This window comes from Prionailurus bengalensis, chromosome A1, assembly GCF_016509475.1.
Source record: "Prionailurus bengalensis isolate Pbe53 chromosome A1, Fcat_Pben_1.1_paternal_pri, whole genome shotgun sequence".
Lineage (NCBI taxonomy): Eukaryota > Metazoa > Chordata > Mammalia > Carnivora > Felidae > Prionailurus > Prionailurus bengalensis.
Genome location: NC_057343.1, coordinates 227,603,648 through 227,628,092, shown reverse-complemented (window position 1 = coordinate 227,628,092; position 24,445 = coordinate 227,603,648). Strand labels below are relative to the sequence as shown.

The window sequence follows — 24,445 nt, the reverse complement described above, 5'->3', positions numbered from 1 at the left end:
AATTTAATTTAATTTAATTTAATTTAATTTAATTTAAAAAAAAAAAGGATTTTCTTTCAACTTCCAAATTTGAGCTTGGGAATGCTTGATCCTAGGGGATACAATGTGGGTAAGAATAGATAACCCTTCCTCTCCAAAGGACTGGAGCTTCCGCTAAAAAAGTAAGGGGATAATGTTGTCAAGAAAATAAGAAAAAGATGGAATATGAGCATGAAACAAATATTTACTGAATGTTCCATGTATTCCTAGTAAATCCTGTGCTCTTTTTCTATTCTACTATAAATATTTTATGTTCTTTATTTTTTCTTTAAATTAATAAGAGATTCCTTACATACATATTTATGTAAAAAAAATTGCAAATGTAACATAGAAAAGAAGTTAATACTGGGGAGTGAGTGGTGGGGGGAGAGAAAAGAAAAAAGTACTCTCCTGTGGCTTCTAGAATATTCTTTCAACAAGAATATAAGTAAAATTCCCTGATACTTGTGAGAGAGGTTATCATTCTGAAAAATCTTTTTTGGAGGCACCTGGGTGGTTCAGTCTGTTGAGCGTCCGACTTTGGCTCAGGTCATGATCTCACAACTCCTGAATTCGAGCCTTGAGTCGGGCTCTATGCTGATGGCTCAGAGCTTGGAGCCTGCTTCGGATTCTGTGTCTCCCCTCTCTCTCTGTCCCTCCCCCACTTGCACTCTGTCTCTCTCTCTCTCTCTCTCTCTCTGTCTCCAAATAAATAAATATTAAAAAAATAATAAAAACAAAATCTTTTTTTAACAGGCTGAACAAACCAAGGAGAGCCTGTATAAATTTCTTGAAGAAATAGTTCCTTGTTTATTTGAACTATATTGTAACTCAGAGTCACGACACAAATGAGTATCATGGCACAAGATCAAGTCCATATATAACACAGGAGCGCCCAGAGGGTTCCTGTAATAAGAGCTAGATGCATATGGGAGGGCCTCCTGTGCCCAAGTTAAGCTTTGGCCACTTGCACATAATTAGCATACCAAAATGAGAAAGGAAACCAAAGGGCACAGGAAGGCAATGAAACTCTATTATTATGATAAGAACACACTGCCCAAGTTTTAGCCAAGAGAACTGATAGAAGAGATAAACACTGGAGAGAAAGCAGGTTTTCAGACGCTAGTCCCCAGAGCATACCACACCTAAGAGGAAGGACAGAAATGCTCAGTAAATTCTCTTCTGGGCTTTGCCTGCATAGAAATGCTTCAGGTTTGGGCCATGTCTTCCTACGTGAGCTGCTTCGTGCTGAGGCGCCATCCACCTCTACTTACACGGGACCTCATCGGGCTAAGTCATGTAGAACAGCTGTTGAATTGTAAGTTACGCTCTGGCAGGGACCATGTGGTCAAATATCCAAGGACACAGAAAGCACAAGCCATAGCGCAGTTTTTCCTGGAGAGACCCCAGGGACTACCATCCATTTACGTGTAATTATAGGCGATTATCTCCTGCCGGTCCACTCCCTGCTGCTACGAACGGTCAGAAGCACACTCCCCCTTCCTCAGTTGCACCATTCTACTCTTACAGGGTCCGAAAATAGAAGGGAACCCAGTTGGTCACATCACAGTAAAGCCACGTGCCAAGCAGGAAATGAGCAAGGAGAAGAGAGTCTGTTCTCTTCCTCCGTGTCTCTCTGTGTTGGAGTATTGTTCTCACCAGTAGAAAAGCACTTTTGGAGTCACATCACAACTGTACAAACCGTTTGTCAAAAAAAAAAAAAAAATTCACCTTGTTTTTAGCCGGGTGACAGATTCCACGCCAAGAGTTGTACCACGTAGACGTTCTTAGCGGCTCATCTATACCCATGATCATACAGCAAAATTTCCAGCAGATTATTCAGATTCTCTGAACAAATGCTAGATGAAATCCTCCAACCAGTGACAACCTCAAGAAAGCAAGTGTGTCACACATGGGTAATTTCACATTTACAGAGTCTTTTTTCATGACATTTTATTTTGTGAAAAGAGCAGACATGTCTCTCTGGAACCTTTTGTGGGGTTTTTTTTTTTTTCCTTTCAGTTTTAGGCTTTTAAAAATAGATCTCTGTATTACTCTCAAGGCTTTTTCCTGTGGTCTGAAGAACTGAACATACTTGCCCGAACAGCTTCAGAAGAGAATTATTAGAAAAGCAACTTAAGAACAAGCTGAAAACTCACAGCCAATAGATGGCTGGCATGCCAGCATCGAACGCACGTTCGATCATTTTCCTTGAGATGTATTCTCACTGCACAAATATGAACATGGCCCCCTGGTTCTGTTCATCCTACTAAGACGCTCGTTCATTCATTCATTCACTCATTCGTACTACAAACAGCCACTGAATGACCACAAAGCGACCAAGAAAGAGAAGCTTTCCCAAACTCTGTTGAGCTGTGTTACAGAATTTGTTCCCAAACCCCTCCCACTCACTGATAAGCTTGTCCTCCCAGAAGGCAGGCTTGGAAACCCCAATCAAACTCAACAACATTTTCAAACACTCAAAAGTGGGTGTTCTAAGCATACCTGTTGGGCTGCAGATAGCCTGGGAGGACCTGCTTTAGGGATGGATCTGAGAACACTCTCCAAAATGCATTCTACAACTCAAAGGGACAAGAAGGTGGCCTACTCCAGGGACACTGAGGGCTTCTTCTGGGATGTCTCCGCCTTCTGCTTCTAACTTAACTGAAGCAGCTCCTGGAAATGGAGGCTTTGAGTTCAATACAACCAAGAAACTGTTCGGAAGAAACAATGGTTTTAAGATTTAGTGTAAAGTTGATAGCATTTTGTTATGGAGATACAGTCCCACCATTTTCTGAATGATGCAAGTGTATGATGATTTCACTCAAAATTACAAAGAAACATATAAAAATCTGGGGACACTTCACCCATCTCATTTTCTAAGAGGTCAGAAAATACCGAAGTCCATGTTGATACTTAATTTGTTTAAACTGGGGGTTGGCAAACTACTGTCAAACCCATGTGGGCTCAATGCAGCTGGCAATCCACCTCTTTCTGTGGTGCCCACAAGTGTTTACGTTTGAAATCGCTGCGGTGTGGGGTGGGGCGGGGGAGACAAAAGAAGGATCTTATTTCCTGACATGTTAAGGTTATGTGAAATTCAACTTCCAAGGTCTACAAGTGAAGATTCACTGGGACACAGACACGCTCATTCCTTTACGCGATGGTTATGACTGCTTTCGTGCTAGGACAGGAACCATAATATTTTAGGCCCTCAGAGCCTCAAGTTTACTGTCTGGACCTTTACGGAACAGATTTGCTGACCTCTGGTTTACGTACCAAGATTAATGTATCAAGTGAAGACATTCTGGAGCCATTGCAAGGTTCCTCTACCCAACCACTACCCAATTTTCTTGCCACCGTAAGTTGCTTTAACCAAAAAGTCTGCCCAGTTCCACCCCTGGTTGGCAGCGGCGGTGCGGGGGCGGGGGGGGGGGGTTCCTCTTCCAAGGGCAACTGGGGAGGGGCCAAGAAAGTGAAGAAGAGAGAGGTGTCAAAATAGAAATACACTTAACCAGAGCTAGGAAGTGTAGAAAAGCAAATGGGTATAGAAGACAGTTCTGGAAAGTACCACCATCCGGGCAACATCATCCCAGTCCTCTTTTGGTAAAGGGCAAAGGTCAACACCAGCGCAAGATGCCTCAATGGACTCTATCTGTTTGACTGCCATCTCAGAACCATCCGGCCTTGAGATAAATTGTAACATCACTGTACACGTGGCCTATACAATAAATAAGATGGCTTATAAGTAGTACACAAAGTATAATTTACATATTTTATTCAGCAGAGAATCATTAATCTGTTCCAGTGAGTAAAATGAAGATTCATGTGTTTTGAGAATTAGTAAGCAAATGGAACAAAAATAATTTCAAAGGCGAGCAAATTGCCTCATGATGTGTTCTTTGTTTATTTTGACATTTTTAATTACCTATAAAATATGCCAACATATGCATTTAAATATTACATTTTAATGCTGTTTCTCAGTTGTTCAGGCATGGTAACGAAAAGCTTCTCCTCAGCTTGCCATTTGCTATTAAGCCCGCAGCGAATGTTAGTAAGAGAGCAGGGGTTAGAGAAAACCAGAGAAAGGGCGGTTCACCATGTCAGCCAGGTGGTATGTATGCAGACATTTTTGACCCATAAAAGGAAACCGCCTTGAAGTATTTTGAAGTATTTCAAATGACAGCATGCAAAAGCGATACAGTTCATGCTCTGATGTCTTCTTACTACATGTTCAAAATCACACTTGATTTTCTATAATAACTTGTCAACTTCTCCTGCTGTGTGTCAGTTACATCACAAGAATGACTGCATCACTTCTGAAGGTAGACCACCCCTTCCGTGACACAGCCCCACTCGGGAAAATAACGACCACAGAGTCCTCGAGAAGTTAAGGTTCTATAAACGCTGTACAGATAAGGTCCGGAACCTTAGCCAAAAGGGACCCACCTGGTGCCAACTTCCTCTCTAATTCAAAACTGTCATGATGAGCCCCGGGGTTTTGAGAATATGGGCAGAAATGAAAACCGCTCTCAAGTCCTTCTCCTTCCTAGGAGACTTTGAGTCATTCTTACTGCTATGAGAAGACCTGTTGCTGACAGCACACTGAGTGTTGAAAGGCAAAGCAGTAAGGGGAATGCTGAGAAAAAATGTTACAGGCTAGTAAAAATGTCCAGGGGCCTAATATTCACAAAGGTGTATGGCCCCCAGGCAACTCTCAACACTGTCCGAGGTAAGTTCCTTCCTCGCCCTTTCCTTTGGTACTTGAAGTAAGGGGGGAGAAGGAAAGCTGATGGGCACCACCATTCACTGACTGACACTCAGCCAACTGCCTGTGCCTCTTTGTGATTGCCCCCCAGGGATCTCTGGGGCTTCTCCAACCTCCTCTTGCTCACAGGCACACCCCACTCAGTAGGGGCATTTCCAAAGTATAAACAAATGACGCCTGAGAAACTGAATCGCACTAGTCTGTGCCTGGCCACCTGTGGAAGCATCTCATAACTCCCGATTATGAGTAGACTCCAATAAGGACCCACGGGGAGGGACATTATCTCTGGAGCACATACGCCCTTGTGTGCTGAGATTGTTATACAGCATAGCACCTGATTCTTAAAATGCTGTTTATTCATTATGTACAAAAATAAATTTGTTCAGACACCGAGATGTGCTCTCGAAGAAAAAGGGGGGTGTCAACATCCAGGGATAAAGAGTGATATGGAAAGAGAAGTCATTAACTTCATTTTGGTGACAAGAGATTGAAGGAAACAACAGGGACCTGTGAGTGACTGAAGGTCCCCATCTGTTAGCTGAATGAACAAGTAATAATAATCAAAGCTAACATTAAAATGGTACCTACTAGGTACTGGGCACTATTCTTAGCACTTTACATATATTTATGTATTTAGTCTTCAAAATAATGGATAAAATAGATGCCATTATGATCTATTAAAGATGACTTAACTGAGGGCACCTAGCTGGCTCAGTCGTAAAGCCTATGACTCTTGATCTCAGGGTTGTGCGTTCTAGCCCACACTGGGTATAGAGACGACTTTTTAAAAAATGAGTTAACTGAGGCACAAAGAGTTAAGTAATTTGTCCCAGGTACCTTCCATTTATAGTGTATGTTCCTATGTTTAAGGAGTGAGGTCTTTTATAACAAGTCTTAAGATTCTCCTACAATATGCTACCAAATAAATGTTATCTCTTCAACCATCTATATTCCTTGCAAAAAGCACTGAAAGAATTCAGAACCTTGAATATAGCTTAATTAGTTAATGTCACCAGCATCTCAAGATAAAACTGATCTTATATGTCCTTAGATTCCACTAATTTTATACCATAGTATGAGATTCAAAACAATTAGCTTTTACTCTTAGAATATTATTAACGCGTCATCTTGAATATGCTAATCAATAAAATAGATTCTGCAAGTAGGTAGGAGGGTAAATGCATGTTAATTACTTGGAATGTCTTAATTAACTCCACTGCTAATGATACAGCAATTAAGGCTTAAATATGTTTAGAGGATACATCCGTTTTCTACTGGGTCATGTTGCTGAGAATCGCTAAAACCCAACGGAATGGAGAGTTTTAGACCCAAATTCTCAAAGAATTCTAATCTCAGTGAGAAAAACAAGTAAAACTAAAGTTCTAGACTCACTGCAGCATGTTTCCCTCGCACATACACCTGCTTCTGGTTAGCTATTCTTTTCCCTTCTCGGTCCCCATATTCCTCTGAGCACCAGGAGGTACCTCATGGTCATAATCATTTCTGGAAGTGCTTGGGGGGTCTGCATCGAGCATCACTGATGAGTCAACCTCCTATACATTTTTTCAAGCTTGGTTTTTATTTCTGAGCCCTGGGAGGGGAGTTATGATGGTGCCTGTGGACCTATCTGGGCCTAGTGAGTACTTAATACAGAGACCAGGGTAGTTAGAGCCATTTTAGAAACTATCTTTTATTGTGGATTAAAGATAGCCACCCTCTTTAAAAGAAGGACAGACTCCAAAGGCGGAGTCTATTTTCCCTCCTCTGAATGTGGGTTGGTCCTGTGACTTGCTTTAATCAAGAGAATACAACATACATGAAACTGTACTTAAGCGATCTGTAACTTCTGCTTTCATGCGCTTGGAACTCAACAACCTACTGTGAAAAATCCAAGTCACGTGGAAAGAGAACCGAGGTGCCAGGTGACAGCCCCTAATGAGCTTCCAGCCAACAGCCAGCACCAAGAACAAGTCACATAAGTGAGCCACCTTGGATGTTCCACTCTAGTCAAACCTCTGGATGACTACAGCTCCAGACTGACACCACATATGGAGAAGAACCTACGAGCTGACTTGACTTCGATCAACCCAGACTCTGAAGAGATAATGTGATTGTTGTTTAAACTATTAAGTATTTGGGGTGCTTTGTTATGCAACAACAAGTAGTCAAAGCCTTTCTACACCACGTTAGAGACCCAGGCTAAAAACCAGTTCCTGATGGACTCAGCATAACACAGGATAAGCCATGATAGGCCCAGAAATGGCCATGATGGAATTGAGAACACTTTCCAATATGCGACGTGGTGACTAAGACCATGGATCTTAGAGCCAGCCTGACTAAATCTGAATCCTGGCCTTTGATTAGATATGTACCTAGTAGAAGTTATATAACTTTTCCGTGTCTCAGTTTCCATTTGTGTAAAACAGAGATAATACTTTTCCCTACCTCGTAGGAAGATTAAATATCAGTATCAGCATATGTAAAGCACTTAGAACAGTGCCTGGCACAGAGTAAGTGTTCAGCAAATGTTCTCTATTAATATTATTATTTATTCTCTCTTCTGTTCTACATCCAAGGAACCACCCACTCACAGCTACGGAGGGCTCTATGCTTAAGACATACGTAACCTTCCATACTTAGACGGATGTGGAAAGAAGAGGAGTGCCACAGCATACTTCCTGTTTGATCCTACACCATGAAGAAATGGATTTCTGCCAGGTCATAAAAGCATGAATGTGATAAATGCTAAAGCTGATCGGCCTCACACCGGCAAGGGAGAAAACCAAAAATCAGAGTAAATGCTCAGTTTGTAGGTCATCCGTAACAGAAATGTCAGACGATTAATAAAACTTTATCTGAGAATAACCTGCTCCTAGGTAGAAGAATCCACGCTTTAGGAACTTTATAACTGATTTCCACTCATTAAGGCACTAAGCTTTATATGCATATGACATAGTCCTGGAGGGCTATTTCTCAGGCATGTTCTGTGCTATCATTATCAGACTTATATCAACTTTGTTTCTAAATATTATTTGGTCGTTAACTCTACCAAACAGGTCAGGTTGCAGAGCACGGCAGTATCCGCATGTGTCGTAATAAAATTAGTTCTCGTGTATTAGTAACACTGGGTTGATTTTGGTTTGGGGTTTTCGTTGGTTTTGTTGTTGTTGTTTTGATTTCATATCATATACACATTTTGAGGAAGAGCTTTTGTTAAAATGACACTGAATGATTCCTTTTATGAATGAAACAAAACATAGTAGCAATCACTTCATTTTGCTATAGAATTAGTAAGCAGTATTTTTTTGTCCTAGCCCTTTGTCTCTTCTGTATTTTAAAATTACATCAAGGACCTATTTCTATTTACTTCAAAATTAATCATCCCACGTGAATTAAGATATAGTAGCCATAAGTTCTTTAAATACTTAGCATTCTGTTTGAACTCCTGAACATCTGGCCATGGTACTTCTCATGGGACTTTTTCACTGGAGGCCCAAAGCTGCCTCTTTCCCATCTCCCCCATGTTTCTAGTCATAGAATTATTGTCGATCCAATTATACGACTCTTATCCTTGTATCTGGACACGGTTCCATGTGTTTTTCAAGACAGCTACGATATATCCATAAATTGATACCCAAGTAGTTCAATCAATTAGAGGTTCTGGGAAAATGTGCTAGGTTTGTGCCTATCTTCAGCATGATAACATCACTCCTCCACATTAGTTACTCTTCTTTCCAAATTATTTATAAGCCTTAGGTCAACTTGAAAATATTCATATTTTCATTTCATGCCTGCTAATCATGCTTTAAATGGTGACTATCAGAGATGCAAATTAATTGCAAACCATACGAAGGATGCACAAATTAAAATCTATGAAATTTAAATTATGAATGCAGTTGTATATCAGCTTCCAGGTCCCCCTGCGATCACTAACAGTCTCACTTATTGTATATTATTCAATGCAAGCTGCATTTGTTGATGTAAGCAGAAATAGAGAGATTTTATGACTTTCTTCCCCTCCTAACTTTTCCTTTTCCCTCTTTTGTCTTCCTTCCTTTGTTTCTGTTTTGAATCTCCACTTTTATGTCTGCCTAACTTCAGCTCCAGGTTACTACCAGATCTCATCAGTCACACACTATTCTGCATTAATTTAATACATCATTTTTAATATTTTCAATTTTACATCCCACCGATCAATTCAAAGAACCTGAATCAGCCCCACCATAAAAAAATGAAAGCCTATTTTTCCAAGGGTATTTGTAGGGTTATGGCAATTGTGTTTTATGTGATTATACACAAAAAGTTTAAGAATATACACAATTTCAGTGGTATTATTGAGAGTAACTGTTGGCAATACCTCTGAATCCACTATGTACTTGAACACAACAAATGATTAAAGCAGCCAAAGCTTCTAAATGTAACATCATACAAAAAAGAACCTAGTTAAGTGAAGAGCCTAGTTTTCAGATTAAAACTAAAAGACTCAACTGAAGTTTCCAGACTAGTAAAGTTTTACTTTACATGCATGTGTTTTCCATCAATGCAGCCCATTCATGGCTTCAAAGCTTCAATTAACAAAATATTATAAAAATAGTGTAACATGTCCAATTAATAAAATCGATTTAACTGAAGTATTTCACAGTTTACCAACCTGTCCTTTTAGAAGCAAAGGTGGGTATCATTTTATCGAAGAGCAACAAATTAATAATGGAAACCATTTGAATAAAATGTCTCTTGAGTTCCTCAGATTAAAAAGTGTCACAGATTTTTCAAAGCACAACTCAACAAATTCTTCATCTTGGTTTTATTTTGATTTGCATAAAATGTTTTTGAGTACCATTATGTCGGTATCCTTCATAATAACTAAACTCAAGTGCACACATGTTTAGCAAGATCATTTCAGGAAAAAGAAATGTCACCGATGTTTACCTGGCAAGGCTGTTTCATTTTAATGGCTATGACATGGTATCTGTAACAGCAGAGCTCACAGGTCCAGGAACCCCTCTCACTGATCCATTTCAGCAGGCACAGCTGATGTGTGTACCGAACGGATCCGTCACATCGGCAGGGATTTAACAACTCCCCCTGAAAAGATAACACCTCAGGTGAATATCTGTACTTGTGTCTCTGTTTAAAAAAACAAAACAAAACAAAACAAAACAAAACAAAACAAAAAAAATTAACACTTGCTTTCTTTTCTTTCAAAGCCATTTACCCAGATGGATACAAGCATCAATCTACATGAGAAAATTAAATTTTTATACTTCTGATGGGAATGAAACTACAGTCTTAAAACTATTTCAAAGATATTGCTTGATGTTATGACATAAATGTTCTACCAACACACAAAATGTCTGCAAGATATAGCTCCCAATACCCTTGGGGGAAAGCTGTACTATTAAACCTCTTTAATAACTTTTAAGTGGATGGTCAGATGCATTTCCTCTGCAGTTATTCTTAATCATTGCTAAAGAAGAAATGCATGGCATCCCTGAAAGTAGCTTGCAATAGCGTTATGCTTTTATTTTTTCTAAATGTAGCATCATAAATATTGACTTAGGGCACTATATTCCTGAAAGCCTGCATATTCTTATGCAATTTCCTTACTTTTAAAAATACTAAACCTAATGTTTTCTCAGACCACACATTTTGTAAGAGGTATATTATCCTGCTGCCTCCATGATCACTCTCACAGAAGTTTGCATGTACCTCTAACGGAGTTTATAATGTTAGAATTATGTTTCTAACAAAATAAAAAAGAAGTTATTAGCTAAATACTCTTTCTTTCACAAGGTCAAAGCACATTCCTATTTCTCTTGTAAACACTATGACATGCTTTTCACATCAGTGAGTCAACATAATTTGCAATATGTAAAGCCCCTGCCCTTTTTGGTTTTGACGTGACTCACCCCCAGTTTGTATTCTAAGACTCTCTGCCTCCGTAGGCATGTGTGGAAAAAGGATTTGTTTCTATCTATAAACCAAAATCCATGTAGCAATTCACAAAGGAGATACTTATGACATTATCATTAAAGCACCTGAGGAATGTGTAACTGTAAAACCAGGTAGGAAAAATTAAGTGCAGACCCAATTAAACCCTGCGTTCGCCACCGGGACATTCTCATTTGCCTTGACAGAAAGGGAAAAGGGAACCCAGGTAGCTGCCGCTGAGTTGGCTGGACTGGACCAGCCGGGCTGGAGAAGAGCCGGGAGGCGAGCGCTGTCCGTGGTGCTGAAAGGTCGACAGTCCTGGGCAGGCGCCGGTCCAGCTCGGACCGGAGCCCCCCGCCGGCACCTCCGGGGTCCCGCAGGGCCTTCCTTACCTGCTCGGCGCCCTGGAAGCAGATCTTGCAGATGGGCTGGTGGTGCTGGTGCTGGTGCCCGGCGCGCTGGTCGCCACCGCCGCTGCTGCTGCTGCGGCTGCTACACACCGAGCGCGTCTCGGGCTGGTCGCTGGCGCCCCGCCGCTCGCCCTCCCCGCCCGCGCCGGCCTCAGGCTCCCCGGGGACGCCCTTCCCCGCCGCCGCCTCGGGGACCGCCGCCTCGGGAAGGCGCCTCGGACCTTCCCCGGAGTCGCCAGCCGCCGACACCTCCTGGCCGGCGGGCGGCAGGGGCGCGGGCGGCGGCGGCAGCTCGTCCGCGCCCCGGCGCCGCGGGACCACCTCCGTCGGCGGCTCGTCTGGTCCCGCGGCGCGCTCGGGGGACGCGGGCGGCGCGGGCGGAGGTGGCAGGTAGCGTGGGGGCGCGGCGACCGAGGCCGGCTCTCCCGGCGGCGGCGGCGGCGGCGGCGGCGGGGGCGGCGACGGGGGCGGCTCGGTGTCCCCGCTCTCCGCCCCGCGGCGCCGACTGCCGCTGTGGCCACCCTCAAAGCTCATGGTGGTGCCGCCGCCGCCCTCCTGCCAGCCCAGCTGGCGGGCCGGGCTCGGGCTGCAGCCGAGGGGAGAACGGAGGGGGTGGGAGGAGAGAGAGAGAGAGGAGTGGAGGGAGGGAGGGAGGAGGGTGGGGAGGGGGGCCCGGGCGCCAGGGGCTAGGGGGCGGGACGGGGAGGGGACGCGGAGGGCCCGGCGGCGGCGGCACAGGCTGCTGCTCCGCGGAGCCGCCGGCTCGGCTCTGGTGGAGGCGGCGCCGAATTCGGCTGCGCGTGAGAGCCGCGCTGGGGGGGGGGGGGGGGGGGGGGGGGGGGGGGGGGGGGGGGGGAGGGGGACCGGAGCCGCCCCGCGGGGAGGTGGGCGGGGGAAGGAGGTGGAGGGAGCCGGCGCGGGGCCGACGTGGAGGAGCAGAGGGGGCGCTCCGGAGGAGGGGGGCCTGAGGAGGCGGGTGCGAGCCCCGTGTGGGGTGCGGAGACCTCGGGCTGGAATTCAGGGAGGGGAGATCCCCGAGCCGCCTCCACCGACCCCGCCCCGGGGCCGCTCACGTCGGTTCCGGGGCGGATTACCCCTCTCCTAACGGCGCGGCACTGCGGCTCCGGGAGCCGGGAGAGGGGGAGGGGTCGGAGGCCACGGGTCCAGAAACCGTTACTGGGAAGGCAAGTGGGCTGCGGCAGCCCTGGGCTGGGTGGGGCCGGGGTGGTCGAACCCGAGACCCGCGTGGGAGTTGAGGGGCGCGAGGCTGGTGTCCTGGCTCGCGGGAGCCGGCGGAGCAGGGGCCCGGGAAGGGGCGCGCGAGCCCGGGGGACGGTAACCGCTGCTGCACGGGGATTGCTCCGGGCCCTCTCAGAGCCTTCTCCCTCAAGGGCGCTCTCAGGGATCCACCAGAGCCCTAAAAACCGAAGCCTCTGGAACCTATGTCCTCCCTCTGTCCGTCTCGCCCCAGAATCTTCCCTGCGTCCTCCTCGCCCCCTCCCTCCTGCAGTGAGTATCCTGGTTTATTTGTAATATCTTGGTGACATTGTAACTATCTTGGGTCATTTCCTGGGCCGGCTCCTCCCAGCTGAACTCCGGTGCCACGTTGTGTGGCGGGTGGTCACTTTCATCCTCGCCCTTTTATAAAGGACTCAAATGATACCTCTCCTCCCTGAGAAGTGGCTGTGTCCTCGGGTCTGGGTTTCCAGCAGCCCAAGGCCAGTTCTCTGCACTTGCACTCTGGGAAACCTTTCTGGGACTTTTCTATAGGCAGGGCAACTTTCTCCTCAGTTCTTTTCTGGAAATAAACTACCATACCTGCAGGGAACGGGACGGAAAAGCCCGCACAAATCCGTTTCCACAAATCGTTTCCAAATCCGTTCAGTGTAAACTCATAAAGCATCGGATTTACGTAGTGCAATGTGCCTATCCGAGTCAATGGTGATGTTCACTCTTCTAACAGTTTAACGTCTTTGGCACAGTCGACTCTCTCTGGGCAGTCATTTTGGGCTGCGTTTCATAGCTGAAGACCCAGGATGAGATAGGCTAAGTAACTTCTTCAAGGTCATAGGCTACTGACAAAACTTTTGAGTTCCCTGACTCCAGATCTTCCAGCTCAAATACCCAATGATTTTTTTTCCCCAATCCTTTATAAAGCCTCCTAAAATGGTGTGTCTGGTGGCACCGCGTCCTACTAATAGATGCTCTGAAAGGACTGAGATAAACTAACAGCTGAGATTATTTTTTCTCTTATAAGTTTTGGAAGTAAAAAGTATACGTGGTTAAAAAAAAAAAAGTCCCAGGTCTTTAGACATAAATTGGTTTGATTGCAAAGCGGAGAAAGAAGGTCATGAACAAAAAAGTTCAGAAACGCTTTGTCACACGTGGTCCTGAATGAAATAGTTCTCGGGAATGTCCTCTAACACTTAGCGCCCCTCAGACTTGCTTATTTTTGGTAGCAGAGTGGCAGGCAGCAAGCATATTTTTAAAATAATAATCCCTGAATGCCCTTGGAACTTACCACACTGAAGAAATGTGGTTGTAGATCTGTTTTCATATGTTTGCACCTGTCAAAATGACATTGCACACCGTTTGTATACCGCCACAGGCTTAAGATAGTCATAAGCCTTGATCCTCAGTTATTGAGTTAAAAGCTGTCTAAATTGTCTTTAAAAATCCCCTAAATAGGGGCGCCTGGGTGGCGCAGTCGGTTAAGCGTCCGACTTCAGCCAGGTCACGATCTCGCGGTCTGGGAGTTCGAGCCCCGCGTCAGGCTCTGGGCTGATGACTCAGAGCCTGGAGCCTGTTTCCGATTCTGTGTCTCCCTCTCTCTCTGCCCCTCCCCCGTTCATGCTCTGTCTCTCTCTGTCCCAAAAATAAAATAAACGTTGAAAAAAAAAATTTAAAAAAAAAATCCCCTAAATAATTCAATTAACAACTAGTAAATTTCTACCAGGCAAGACAAAGTACATTAATATTTGAAGGACAGCATACAAGCCGTGGATTCTGTATAAAAGATGCGGAATGATTCAGACAGCAGAGTATCATGGATAAAAGAGGAAAGAGCCACAGTGCTGGATGTGTCCTCTTAGTTGATTGTTTCTGAAAAACGATGCTAGGAAGAGAAAATTAACTTTCATCGATACGGTGAGTAACCACATAAAAACATTATTTCCCAGCTTCTATGACCTCCAAAGCTGACCCTTCCCTGAAAAAGGGACATGTGTTCATGATCTTCATTTAACTCAGTGAATCTTAAATGGATCAAGGAAAAACACCTTTGTGACTTTGAATGCACCGTCTGCTGTAAGAATATAGAATGTCGGGGAGCACAGAAAAGATGAACCACTCTAGCTGCTGGCATCCAAGCAAAAGAGATGATAGAGACACAGACATCTGATAAAGAATATCAGGGCACCAGCAGGCCACTGACAGGCATCCAATAGCCAACATGCATCTACCAAAATGCTGAAAGGCACATCCAATCTGCTTCAACCTATGTAAAGGAGAAGAAAGATACGAATAATATAACAAATGCCAGAAAAGTCATATCTTAACCCCCACCCACCCACCTCCCTTCACACATAGGCTGAGTGAAATGTACCCTTCACCAAAACAGTCCTTTCACTATGAACTTGTAAACCTTTAGATACCAGAAGTTTCTTGAGCTGAATCCAAGAATGAAGGAGAGCTAGGAGGGGCCCAAGCAAGTATGTCCCAAAAAATTACTTGGTGATATTCATGGATATCTCTAGGAATCCTCCTTGAATTTCCCATGTTGCTCTGTCCTGAATCTATCCTCTGGGGTCATGTTAGGGATTTTAAATAGAAAACAATCCAGGCTACACTAGGTCAGAATGGTTTCAAAATGATCTTGAAGCTAGATTATGTGTGACGACCTTGATATGCCCTTCAATAGGAGGGTTAACAACAGGAAAATTAGCCTGGAGAGCTCTTCAGAATTGCCTTTTGATTCTTTCGAGTTAAACTCTTAGAGATGTTCCAAAATTGTATAGTTGGCACCTTTGGAGTGCACTAATTTGTTTTGTTTTTGTTTTAGCTTTTCTTTCCTTCAGATTCCTTCTGTATTTCTGGATTTACACCACAAATCCAGACATTTAGTTTTAAGGTAGTCTTGTATTTTCACAAAACTATTTAATGAGACATTTTTCTCTTTCCCAAACCGATGAAAAATATTCTTTAAGCTATATACTATACCATATTTGTAAATATAAATTCATAGCAAATATTCATTATACATATTGAATAATTTAGTGATTAAAAGATGGATAAACCAGCAGGGACGCATGGTAATGGTTACATCTTTTTGAAAAGTGTTCTAGAGAACATTTACTTGGCTGGGGTGCACTCATGTGTCTCTGTGGTCGCTAAGTACAATACACAGAATCCTCAGTTGCCTTCAAATATCTAAGAGAAAAGAACTCTATGCTATAGAGCAATTAGGTTATGTTGTATGGGTGGGAGTGTGAGTGTTTAGAGAGGATAGTGAAGTGCAATCTGCGTATTGTAAATATTCAATGCAGAGCATAGCTTTGTTGTACGTCAGAGCTAAAACGGTGTCAGCATCATAGAACAGCGCTATGTGCAGCCCAGCCCACAATTTATATCTCCTACTCTCACCTGTCCACTGAACTTCAGTCTCACGTGTCACCGTGTCTCCTTGACTGCCCTACTTAGATGCCGAAGGGCCATTTCAAACCAACCTAGTCCAAAAGCAAACAACATCCCAAACCTGCTCGCTTCCCAACCTTCGTTATGCCAGTAAGCTAGTTGTTCATTCATCCAGTTACTGAAGCCAAAATCCTTGGAGGCATCCTTGACTGAGTTTTCACATCATGCATTCAGTGTATCAGAAAGTTCTTTCAGGTGTACTTTCAAAATATACTCCAAACTTCACTACTACGTTTCACCACCCCGACATCCCAATTCAAACTACCATCACGGTGCTCCAGGACTATCATATAGCCTCTTGTTGGGGCCCCTGAGTGGCTCAGTTGGTTAAGCGTCTGACTTTGGCGCAGGTCACAGTCTCGCAGTCGGTGAGTTTGAGTCCCGCATCTGGCTCTGCACTGACAGCGTGGAGCCTGCTTGGGATCTCTGTCTCTGTCTCTGTCTCTCTCCCCCCCCCCCCCCCCCCCCGCTCCTACCCCACTGCACTCTCTCTCTCTCTCTCTCAAAAATAAATAAATGTTATTTAAAAAAAATAGCCTCTTGTCACCCTGCTTCTTACTCTTGAATCCATCCCCAGTAGCGGCCAGGACGATCCAATTCAAATGTGAGTCTAATCACGCGTGCTCCTGCTCAGTACCCACCAATGGCTTCCCGTCATATGTTGTGCACTATCAAAAATGTGAGCATGCCTTTCAAGTCTTCTATCTACCTTCTGGCTACCTCTCTGAAGACATGACCATAGCTTTCCTCCCCGCCCCTGTTCCTCTTCCCTGTTGTTCGCTCCTACCACATTGACCTTGCCAAGTACACTCCCTCTTCAACCTTCTTTCGGCTCCTTATGACTCTTTCCCTCACTTCACTCACATCTCTGCTCTGAGGCACCTCATCCAAAAGACCTTCCTTAACCTTCCTATCAGAAATAGAATCCTCCAGCCCTATTTTAACTCTGACCCTATCCCGGTTTTATTCTTTCTCATGTCACTACTCAGTATTACATGCAGGCACACTGTTTCATTGTCTGTCATTGTGCTTCACGGATACTGTGTTTTTTACCAATAGAAGGGTTGCGGTAGCTCTGCTTCGAGCAGGTCCGTCAGTCCCATTTGCCCAACAGCACTACCATTTCTGTGTCACGTTTTGGTAATCCTCACAATATTTTGAATTAAAAAAAATTTTAGTGTTTATTTATTTTTGAAGGAGAGAGAGACAGAGTGTGAGTGGAAGAGGGGCAGAGAGACACACACACACACACACATACACACAGAATCCGAAGCAGGCTCCAGGCTCTGAGCCATCAGCACAGAACCTGACACGGCGATCAAACTCACAGACCACAAGATCATGAGCTGAGCTGAAGTCGGACACTCAACTGGCTGAGCCACCCAGGCGCCCCTTGAATTTTTTTAAATCATTATATTTGTTATGGTGATCAGGGATTGCAATTCACTGAAAGCTCGGAAGATGGTTACCATTTTTGAGCAGCAAAGAATTTTTTAATTAAGGTATGTACTTTTTGTTTAGACATCATGCTATTGTATGCTTAATAGACCACAGTGTAGTGTGGACATAGCTATTATATGCACTGGGAAACCAAAAACACAGTAGGCTCACTGTATTGTGATATTTGCTTTATTATGGTGATCTGGAAGCAAAGCCACATATCTATGAGGTATGCCTGCATTTACATATTGTGTGTATTCTGTTGGCTTCTTTTTTTTTTTTTAAGATCCTATTTTTAAGTAATCTCTGTACCCAACGTGGGGCTCAAACACACAACCCCAAGATCAAGAGTCGCACATTCTGCCAACCGAGCCAACCAGGCACCCCTGTTTGCTTCTTATCTAACATCTTCTATTGAGGCATTTGCTCTATTGGAGACTTCTGTCCACTGTGCCTGGTCAGAGTAGTGTTCAGCCAATACTTATTGAACAAATACTGTAAAACCTTGGTTTGTGAGCAAAGTTCATTCCAAAGCACTCATATATCAAAGCTTGTAATCGAAAGCCCTCATATATCAAAGTGAATTTCAAGAACTGTTGGCTCATTTGGTTAAGTGTTGGACTTGGGCTCAATTCATGATCTCACAGCTTGGGAGTTTGAGCCCTGCATGGGACTCTGTGCTGACAGCTCAGAGCCTGGAGCCTGCTTCAGATTCTGTGTCTACACCTCTCTCTGCCCCTCCCCTCTCAGGATCTCTCTCTCTCTCTCTCTCTCTCTCTCTCTCTCTCTCTCTCTGTCAAAAATAAATAAACATTAAGAAAAAAGAAGAAATGTTTGCTTGTCTCGCAAAACACTCCCAGAACAAGTTACTCGCAATCCAAGGTTTTACTGTATATGAATAACTCCGTCCAGTCAAGCAGGTAATAACCAATCAGTCTCTGTCTGTAAAGCATTGTACATTTGGTTAAACCATACTTCCCAAGTGAGACCGCAATCTGTAGGACAATGAAGGATGTAGTTACAGCATTTTGGCACGCTCCATGTCATGCGAATACTTTTTTTTTTCCATTGCTTAACCAAATTAACTAAAATTATTCTCTTACCAATTTGTAGTTGCTGCCTAGTCATTTGCTACCATGTAGAAGTAATATCAAAGTCTTGATTGACCTTTGACGAGCAGCAGAATACACGATCCCAAAATATATCATTTTGGCAGGTACCTTATTTCAGATTGAAGGCTTTCAAGACCCAGCAGATTCAAGAAAAACTTTGACCTCTCCTGTAACTACATAAAGAATTAGATAGGGGGCATGGCCCAGAAAGAGAACTATTACCAGAGATAACTTTTATCTAAAAGTTAGATGGCAAAGCAAACATCTAATTACAGAAATCTGCTCTTCACATTATCCTGTGAATCGCCCCCTTCCCTTCTTCAAGCCCCAGGTCTCTATCCCGTTCCAAAGCTCAGGGTGGCATGTAAGCCAGAACCGCCTCACTTGCCTTTGGGTCTCATATTTCATGGGGCTCCCATACCTCCATGATTTGTTTTTCTCCTATTCATCTGTCTCATGTTACCTTAATTAGTAGACCCGCCAAAAGAACCTAGAAGGGAGGAAGGCGAAATACTGTCTCCCCTATACCTTGATTTCACATTCAATGAAGATGTCAGAAATTTGAAAATGCATGCCCTTGGTTTTAAAGGAAAGTGAAGGAATATGGATGGATGGTCTCCATATCTAACCAATCAGATTGATCACTCATGGTGCACCCCGTATGATTTTGCACAACACTGCATTCTAGCCTTTATCAGTCTTATCCATAAGTTTGGTACCACACTCTCCTTCAAGTCTATCTTTGCCTCTTCCATCTTTCCATTGTTCTCTGTTCCTGCTGGATTTCCACTCCTAAAGGCTTCTAAATCTAAGCCAACCAGCCAGTCCTCCCTCTACCCTTCCTAGGTGCCTTGGTCCTCACTAAGCTCCTTTGATCTCTCCCAGAACCCGCTCTCTTCTCTGAAAACTCAGGGATATCTAAACTTTGCATGCAAAATCATCAAAGTTATGAGATAATGAGCTTCCTAATGTCTACCAAAAACACTTCCTATATCTCCCCCCGCCCCCACAAATACTCTTGAGACCTTCAAAACAATAAAATAATATATTAAGGGCATGTTTGATTGTAAAACATCATACTCAATTTAAAAATTACAAAAACAAAAAACAGCAACACATTATTTTCTCTCTTGGTCTCACTTCCTTGAAACTTGGAAATGCAGAAGGTATTTTAGCAGACAAGCTGAAGATATAGAAATATGTTGAATTAGAGGCTCCTGGGTGGCTCAGTCAGTTGAGCACCCGACTTGATCTTGGCTCAGGTCATAATCTCACAATTGATGGGACTGAGCCCCATGTTGGGCTCTGTGTTGACAGCACAGAGCCTGCTTGGGATTCTCTCTCTCCCTCTCTCTCTCTCTGCCCCTCCTCTACTCGTGCTCTCATTCTCTCAAAATAAATAAATAAACATTTTAAAAATATGTTGATTTATTGTATACACTGTATATCCTAAACCTGACTGAGATCCGGAATGCAATCACATCAGCATGACCTGATAGAGACTCCAGGCTTTAGAAGGACCTGGAAGAAAGTCAGCACTGATTTCCCTCGGCTGAAAATCATTTATTTTTATAATAACCTCACACGTTAAATTAGATGGTTTTCTTAGGACCTTTATCACATTATGCCTTACATTGTGGTTAGGTATGCATTTATCTGGGTCCCCCCACCTTGTGCTACATTGTAAGCTACTTGGAATTCAAGTGGATCTGTTTAAATGGTCCTTTTCTCTGAAGCATGCACTATGATGGCTGATATTAATGGAACTCAATAAATGTGGATTAAATAAGTAAATATTAACTGAAATCTTATTTCAAAAGAACGATTATTTACACTTTTAAAGTTTTTGATAGAGTTCCATAAATGACTTAAAGATAGCCATGCTTCCATGATGTTTGGATGGAGAGCAGAAAATTAGTTTGCTAGACAGACAAACTCTTCACACGTCCCTTTATTAGAGTCCCTAAGGAACAATCCAAGATTAAGAAGTACAGTGAAAGCATCAGCAATCAGACAACAAAAGGAAATCAAAGGCATCAAAATTGGCAAAGATGAAGTCAAGCTTTCGCTTTTTGCAGATGACATGATATTATACATGGAAAATCCGATAGACTCCACCAAAAGTCTGCTAGAACTGATACATGAATTCAGCAAAGTTGCAGGATACAAAATCAATGTACAGAAATCAGTTGCATTCTTATACACTAACAATGAAGCAACAGAAAGACAAATAAAGAAACTGATCCCATTCACAATTGCACCAAGAAGCATAAAATACCTAGGAATAAATCTAACCAAAGATGTAAAGGATCTGTATGCTGAAAACTATAGAAAGCTTATGAAGGAAATTGAAGAAGATTTAAAGAAATGGAAAGACATTCCCTGCTCATGGATTGGAAAAATAAATATTGTCAAAATGTCAATACTACCCAAAGCTATCTACACATTCAATGCAATCCCAATCAAAATTGCACCAGCATTCTTCTCGAAACTAGAACAAGCCATCCTAAAATTCATATGGAACCACAAAAGGCCCCGAATAGCCAAAGGAATTTTGAAGAAGAAGCCAAAGCAGGAGGCATCACAATCCCAGACTTTAGCCTCTACTACAAAGCTGTCATCATCAAGACAGCATGGTATTGGCACCAAAACAGACACATAGACCAATGGAATAGAATAGAAACCCCAGAACTAGACCCACAAACGTATGGCCAACTCATCTTTGACAAAGCAGGAAAGAACATCCAATGGAAAAAAGACAGCCTCTTTAACAAATGGTGCTGGGAGAGCTGGACAGCAACATGCAGAAGGTTGAAACTAGACCACTTTCTCACACCATTCACAAAAATAAACTCAAAATGGATAAAGGACCTAAATGTGAGACAGGAAACCATCAAAACCTTAGAGGAGAAAGCAGGAAAAGACCTCTCTGACCTCAGCCGTAGCAATCTCTTACTCGACACATCCCCAAAGGCAAGGGAATTAAAAGCAAAAGTGAATTACTGGGACCTTATGAAGATAAAAAGCTTCTGCACAGCAAAGGAAACAACCAACAAAACTAAAAGGCAACCAACGGAATGGGAAAAGATATTCGCAAATGACATATCGGACAAAGGGCTAGTATCCAAAATCTATAAAGAGCTCACCAAACTCCACACCCGAAAAACAAATAACCCAGTGAAGAAATGGGCAGAAAACATGAATAGACACTTCTCTAAAGAAGACATCCGGATGGCCAACAGGCACATGAAAAGATGTTCAGCGTCGCTCCTTATCAGGGAAATACAAATCAAAACCACACTCAGGTATCACCTCACGCCAGTCAGAGTGGCCAAAATGAACAAATCAGGAGACTATAGATGCTGGAGAGGATGTGGAGAAACGGGAACCCTCTTGCACTGTTGGTGGGAATGCAAATTGGTGCAGCCGCTCTGGAAAGCAGTGTGGAGGTTCCTCAGAAAATTAAAAATAGACCTACCCTATGACCCAGCAATAGCACTGCTAGGAATTTATCCAAGGGATACAGGAGCACTGATGCATAGGGCCACTTGTACCCCAATGTTCATAGCAGCACTCTCAACAATAGCCAAATTATGGAAAGAGCCTAAATGTCCATCAACTGATGAATGGATAAAGAAATTGTGGTTTATATACACAATGGAATATTACGTGGCAATGAGAAAAAATGAAATATGGCCTTTTGTAGCAACGTGGATGGAACTGGAGAGTGTGATGCTAAGTGAAATAAGCCATACAGAGAAAGACAGATACCATATGGTTTCACTCTTATGTGGATCCTGAGAAACTTAACAGGAACCCATGGGGGAGGGGAAGGAAAAAAAAAAAAAAAGAGGTTAGAATGGGAGAGAGCCAAAGCATAAGAGACTGTTAAAAACTGAGAACAAACTGAGGGTTGATGGGGGGTGGGAGGGAGGAGAGGGTGGGTGATGAGTATTGAGGAGGGCACCTTTTGGGATGAGCACTGGGTGTTGTATGGAAACCAATTTGTCAATAAATTTCAGAAAAAAAAAAAAATAAGTACAGTGAAGGACACCTGGCTGGCTCTGTCTGTAGAGCATACAACTCTTTATCTCGAGGTTGTACGTTCAAGCCCCACACTGGGTGTAGAGATTACTTACAAATAAAATCTTCTTAAAAATTAAAGTACCGTGAAACACCCACGTTTCTTTTTTCTTCTCCCTATCCCTGCCCACCCTCCCTCAGGATATTTCTCTTACCACCTGGGCAGCTGGGCAGTTGCCCCACCGTTTTGAGCAAAGTGGAGCTATGAAGCCAGAAACCTACAAGGATGTCCTGCTGGAGCTTGGCTTCAACCGGGTACTGACCTGAACCCTGGTTGCTTTCCCATAAAATCCTAGGCTCCCTCTTTCTTCTCCAGGGCCCCCGCCTCCATGAGGGGTACTAGTCTGCTCCCATTCCCTTTAGAGGGTCCCTGTTCAGACAAGAGGTGGAGACAGTTCCATGTTTACACCAGATCACAAATTCCACATCCCACTTCCAATTCTACCCTAACCCACCCCTTCTCCAGACTTTAACAGTTTCATGAAATGACCATGATAGACGCAGTCTGCATCAGGAGCTGCTGATCAACCACTGAAGTTAACCTTCAACGCAACGACGCGGCTGTTACGGTCAAACAGCAACTCCTCAAAGGAAGAGAAATGTCATTTCCAGGGAAATGACTGAACATGACTGACAGACATGAACAGATACAACCCTCCCTGCATCTTGGAATTTGACTTTTAGCCCATTAGATTTGCGGTACTTGTCAGCCCCTTCCTCCTGTCCATTGGAACTCCCACACGTAGCCCTTCCCAGCTAGGCCAACAATATGAAATTGTATTCTGAAAGATACTGAAATGCAAAACCAAGAGTTATAAACTGCAGCTATACACAAGGCTTCTTAAATGCAGGAAAATTTGAATAATGGGGCATAAGTTAATAACAGTTAAAAAGTGTTATTTTGGGGCACCTGGGTGGCTCAGTCGGTTACACATCAGACTTCAACTTCAGCACAGGTCATGATCTCAAAGTTGGTGAGGTTGAGCCCCATGTCAGTCTCCTGTTATCGGTGCAGATCCCCTATCCCCCCCTCCCCCTCCTTCAGCTTACACTCTCTCTGAAAAATAAACGTCAAAAAAATAAATAACAATCCTTGATGCTATAAGCATGAGCTCAATATACTGGTCGGGGCGGGGCGGGACGGGGGGGGGATAGTGGATGGGTGGGTGGAAGATTCCCACAATCATGGGCACTGTCAAAAAGGGATTGAGGACAGACCATAAAACGCCATCTTTTTGTAAAATCAGCAATTGCCAAGGGACAACTTTTTGGGTAAGGGACTTTGAGAGAGGGATGGACCTAACCACAAAACAGCCATAGTCCAACTAAAAAGGTAAGCACGTAGACATAAACATGTTACACAGATTAAGAGTTATAGTAGGGAGATTAAAAGCATGCAGGAAGTACAGATAGCAACAGTTCTGCGGGAGAAAGATGGTTATCCTGAGAAAAAGTTTCTCAGGGTGGGTCATTTGGACTGGGCTTTGAAGGCTAGGTAGGAGTGTGCCAGGTACACGCCCATCTCAGCAACTAACAAAATCAAGAGGACACAGAACCTGCTGTCGGCATCAGACTCAAGCACGAAGACCAGAGAGACAAGGGAGGGTGATTGAGGAAATGATTCAAGTTCATAAAAAATGAAGACAGTGATAAGCAGGATAACTTATTAGCTCCTGAAATGCTAGAAGAGGAGCACTCCTTCTGTTGGAAAAAACACCACTGTAGAAGGGTTTGGACCATGTAATTCCTAAGAAGTCACTCTTGCATCAAACGTGACCTAGAACCACCTGAGAACCAGGAAATAAATCAGCCTCCAGAAAAGCACCACAGCCCGCCCCACAGAATCACATTAACTATCAAGTGAAACCGCTAGATGTTGTATTTGATTTTAACTATAATCCTCATTACTATGCTTGATCTCCCTATCCACAGCAAATTACAAATAACCAATCTAGCAATATAACCCAATAATTTAAAAACCTTGGCAGTAG

General features: G+C 43.5%; 2 protein-coding genes across 2 annotated transcripts in view; one reads left to right on the top strand and one right to left on the bottom strand.

The window, feature by feature from the left end:
- MARCHF11 (membrane associated ring-CH-type finger 11) overlaps positions 1-11,775 on the bottom strand; it is a 110,770-nt gene extending 98,995 nt beyond the window's left edge. The window contains exons 1-2 of the mRNA XM_043600945.1: positions 11,110-11,775; positions 9,716-9,871 (exon numbers count right to left, since the gene is read on the bottom strand). Of these exons, the coding sequence (XP_043456880.1) occupies positions 9,716-9,871; positions 11,110-11,661 (708 nt within the window). The 5' untranslated portion in view covers positions 11,662-11,775. The remainder of the gene's footprint in view (positions 1-9,715; positions 9,872-11,109) is intronic.
- On the top strand, positions 11,660-23,286 carry LOC122480163 (50 kDa spicule matrix protein-like). The gene is made up of 4 exons (XM_043574209.1): positions 11,660-11,739; positions 12,012-12,636; positions 22,596-22,709; positions 22,921-23,286. The coding sequence occupies exons 1-4, from the start codon at positions 11,660-11,662 to the stop codon at positions 22,936-22,938; spliced, it is 837 nt and encodes a 278-aa protein (XP_043430144.1). The 3' UTR covers positions 22,939-23,286.
- The last annotated feature ends 1,159 nt before the right edge of the window (positions 23,287-24,445 follow it).

What these genes read in the sequence shown, in the direction of transcription:
- LOC122480163 (XM_043574209.1), top strand. Translation starts at nt 11,660, where the DNA reads ATGGTGGTGCCGCCGCCGCCCTCCTGCCAGCCCAGCTGGCGGGCCGGG. An exon ending in CCGAGGGGAGAACGGAGGGG is followed by an intron (nt 11,740 to 12,011) that starts GTGGGAGGAGAG and finishes CCCCGCGGGGAG; the next exon opens with GTGGGCGGGGGAAGGAGGTG. An exon ending in CTCGCCCCCTCCCTCCTGCA is followed by an intron (nt 12,637 to 22,595) that starts GTGAGTATCCTG and finishes ACCCTCCCTCAG; the next exon opens with GATATTTCTCTTACCACCTG.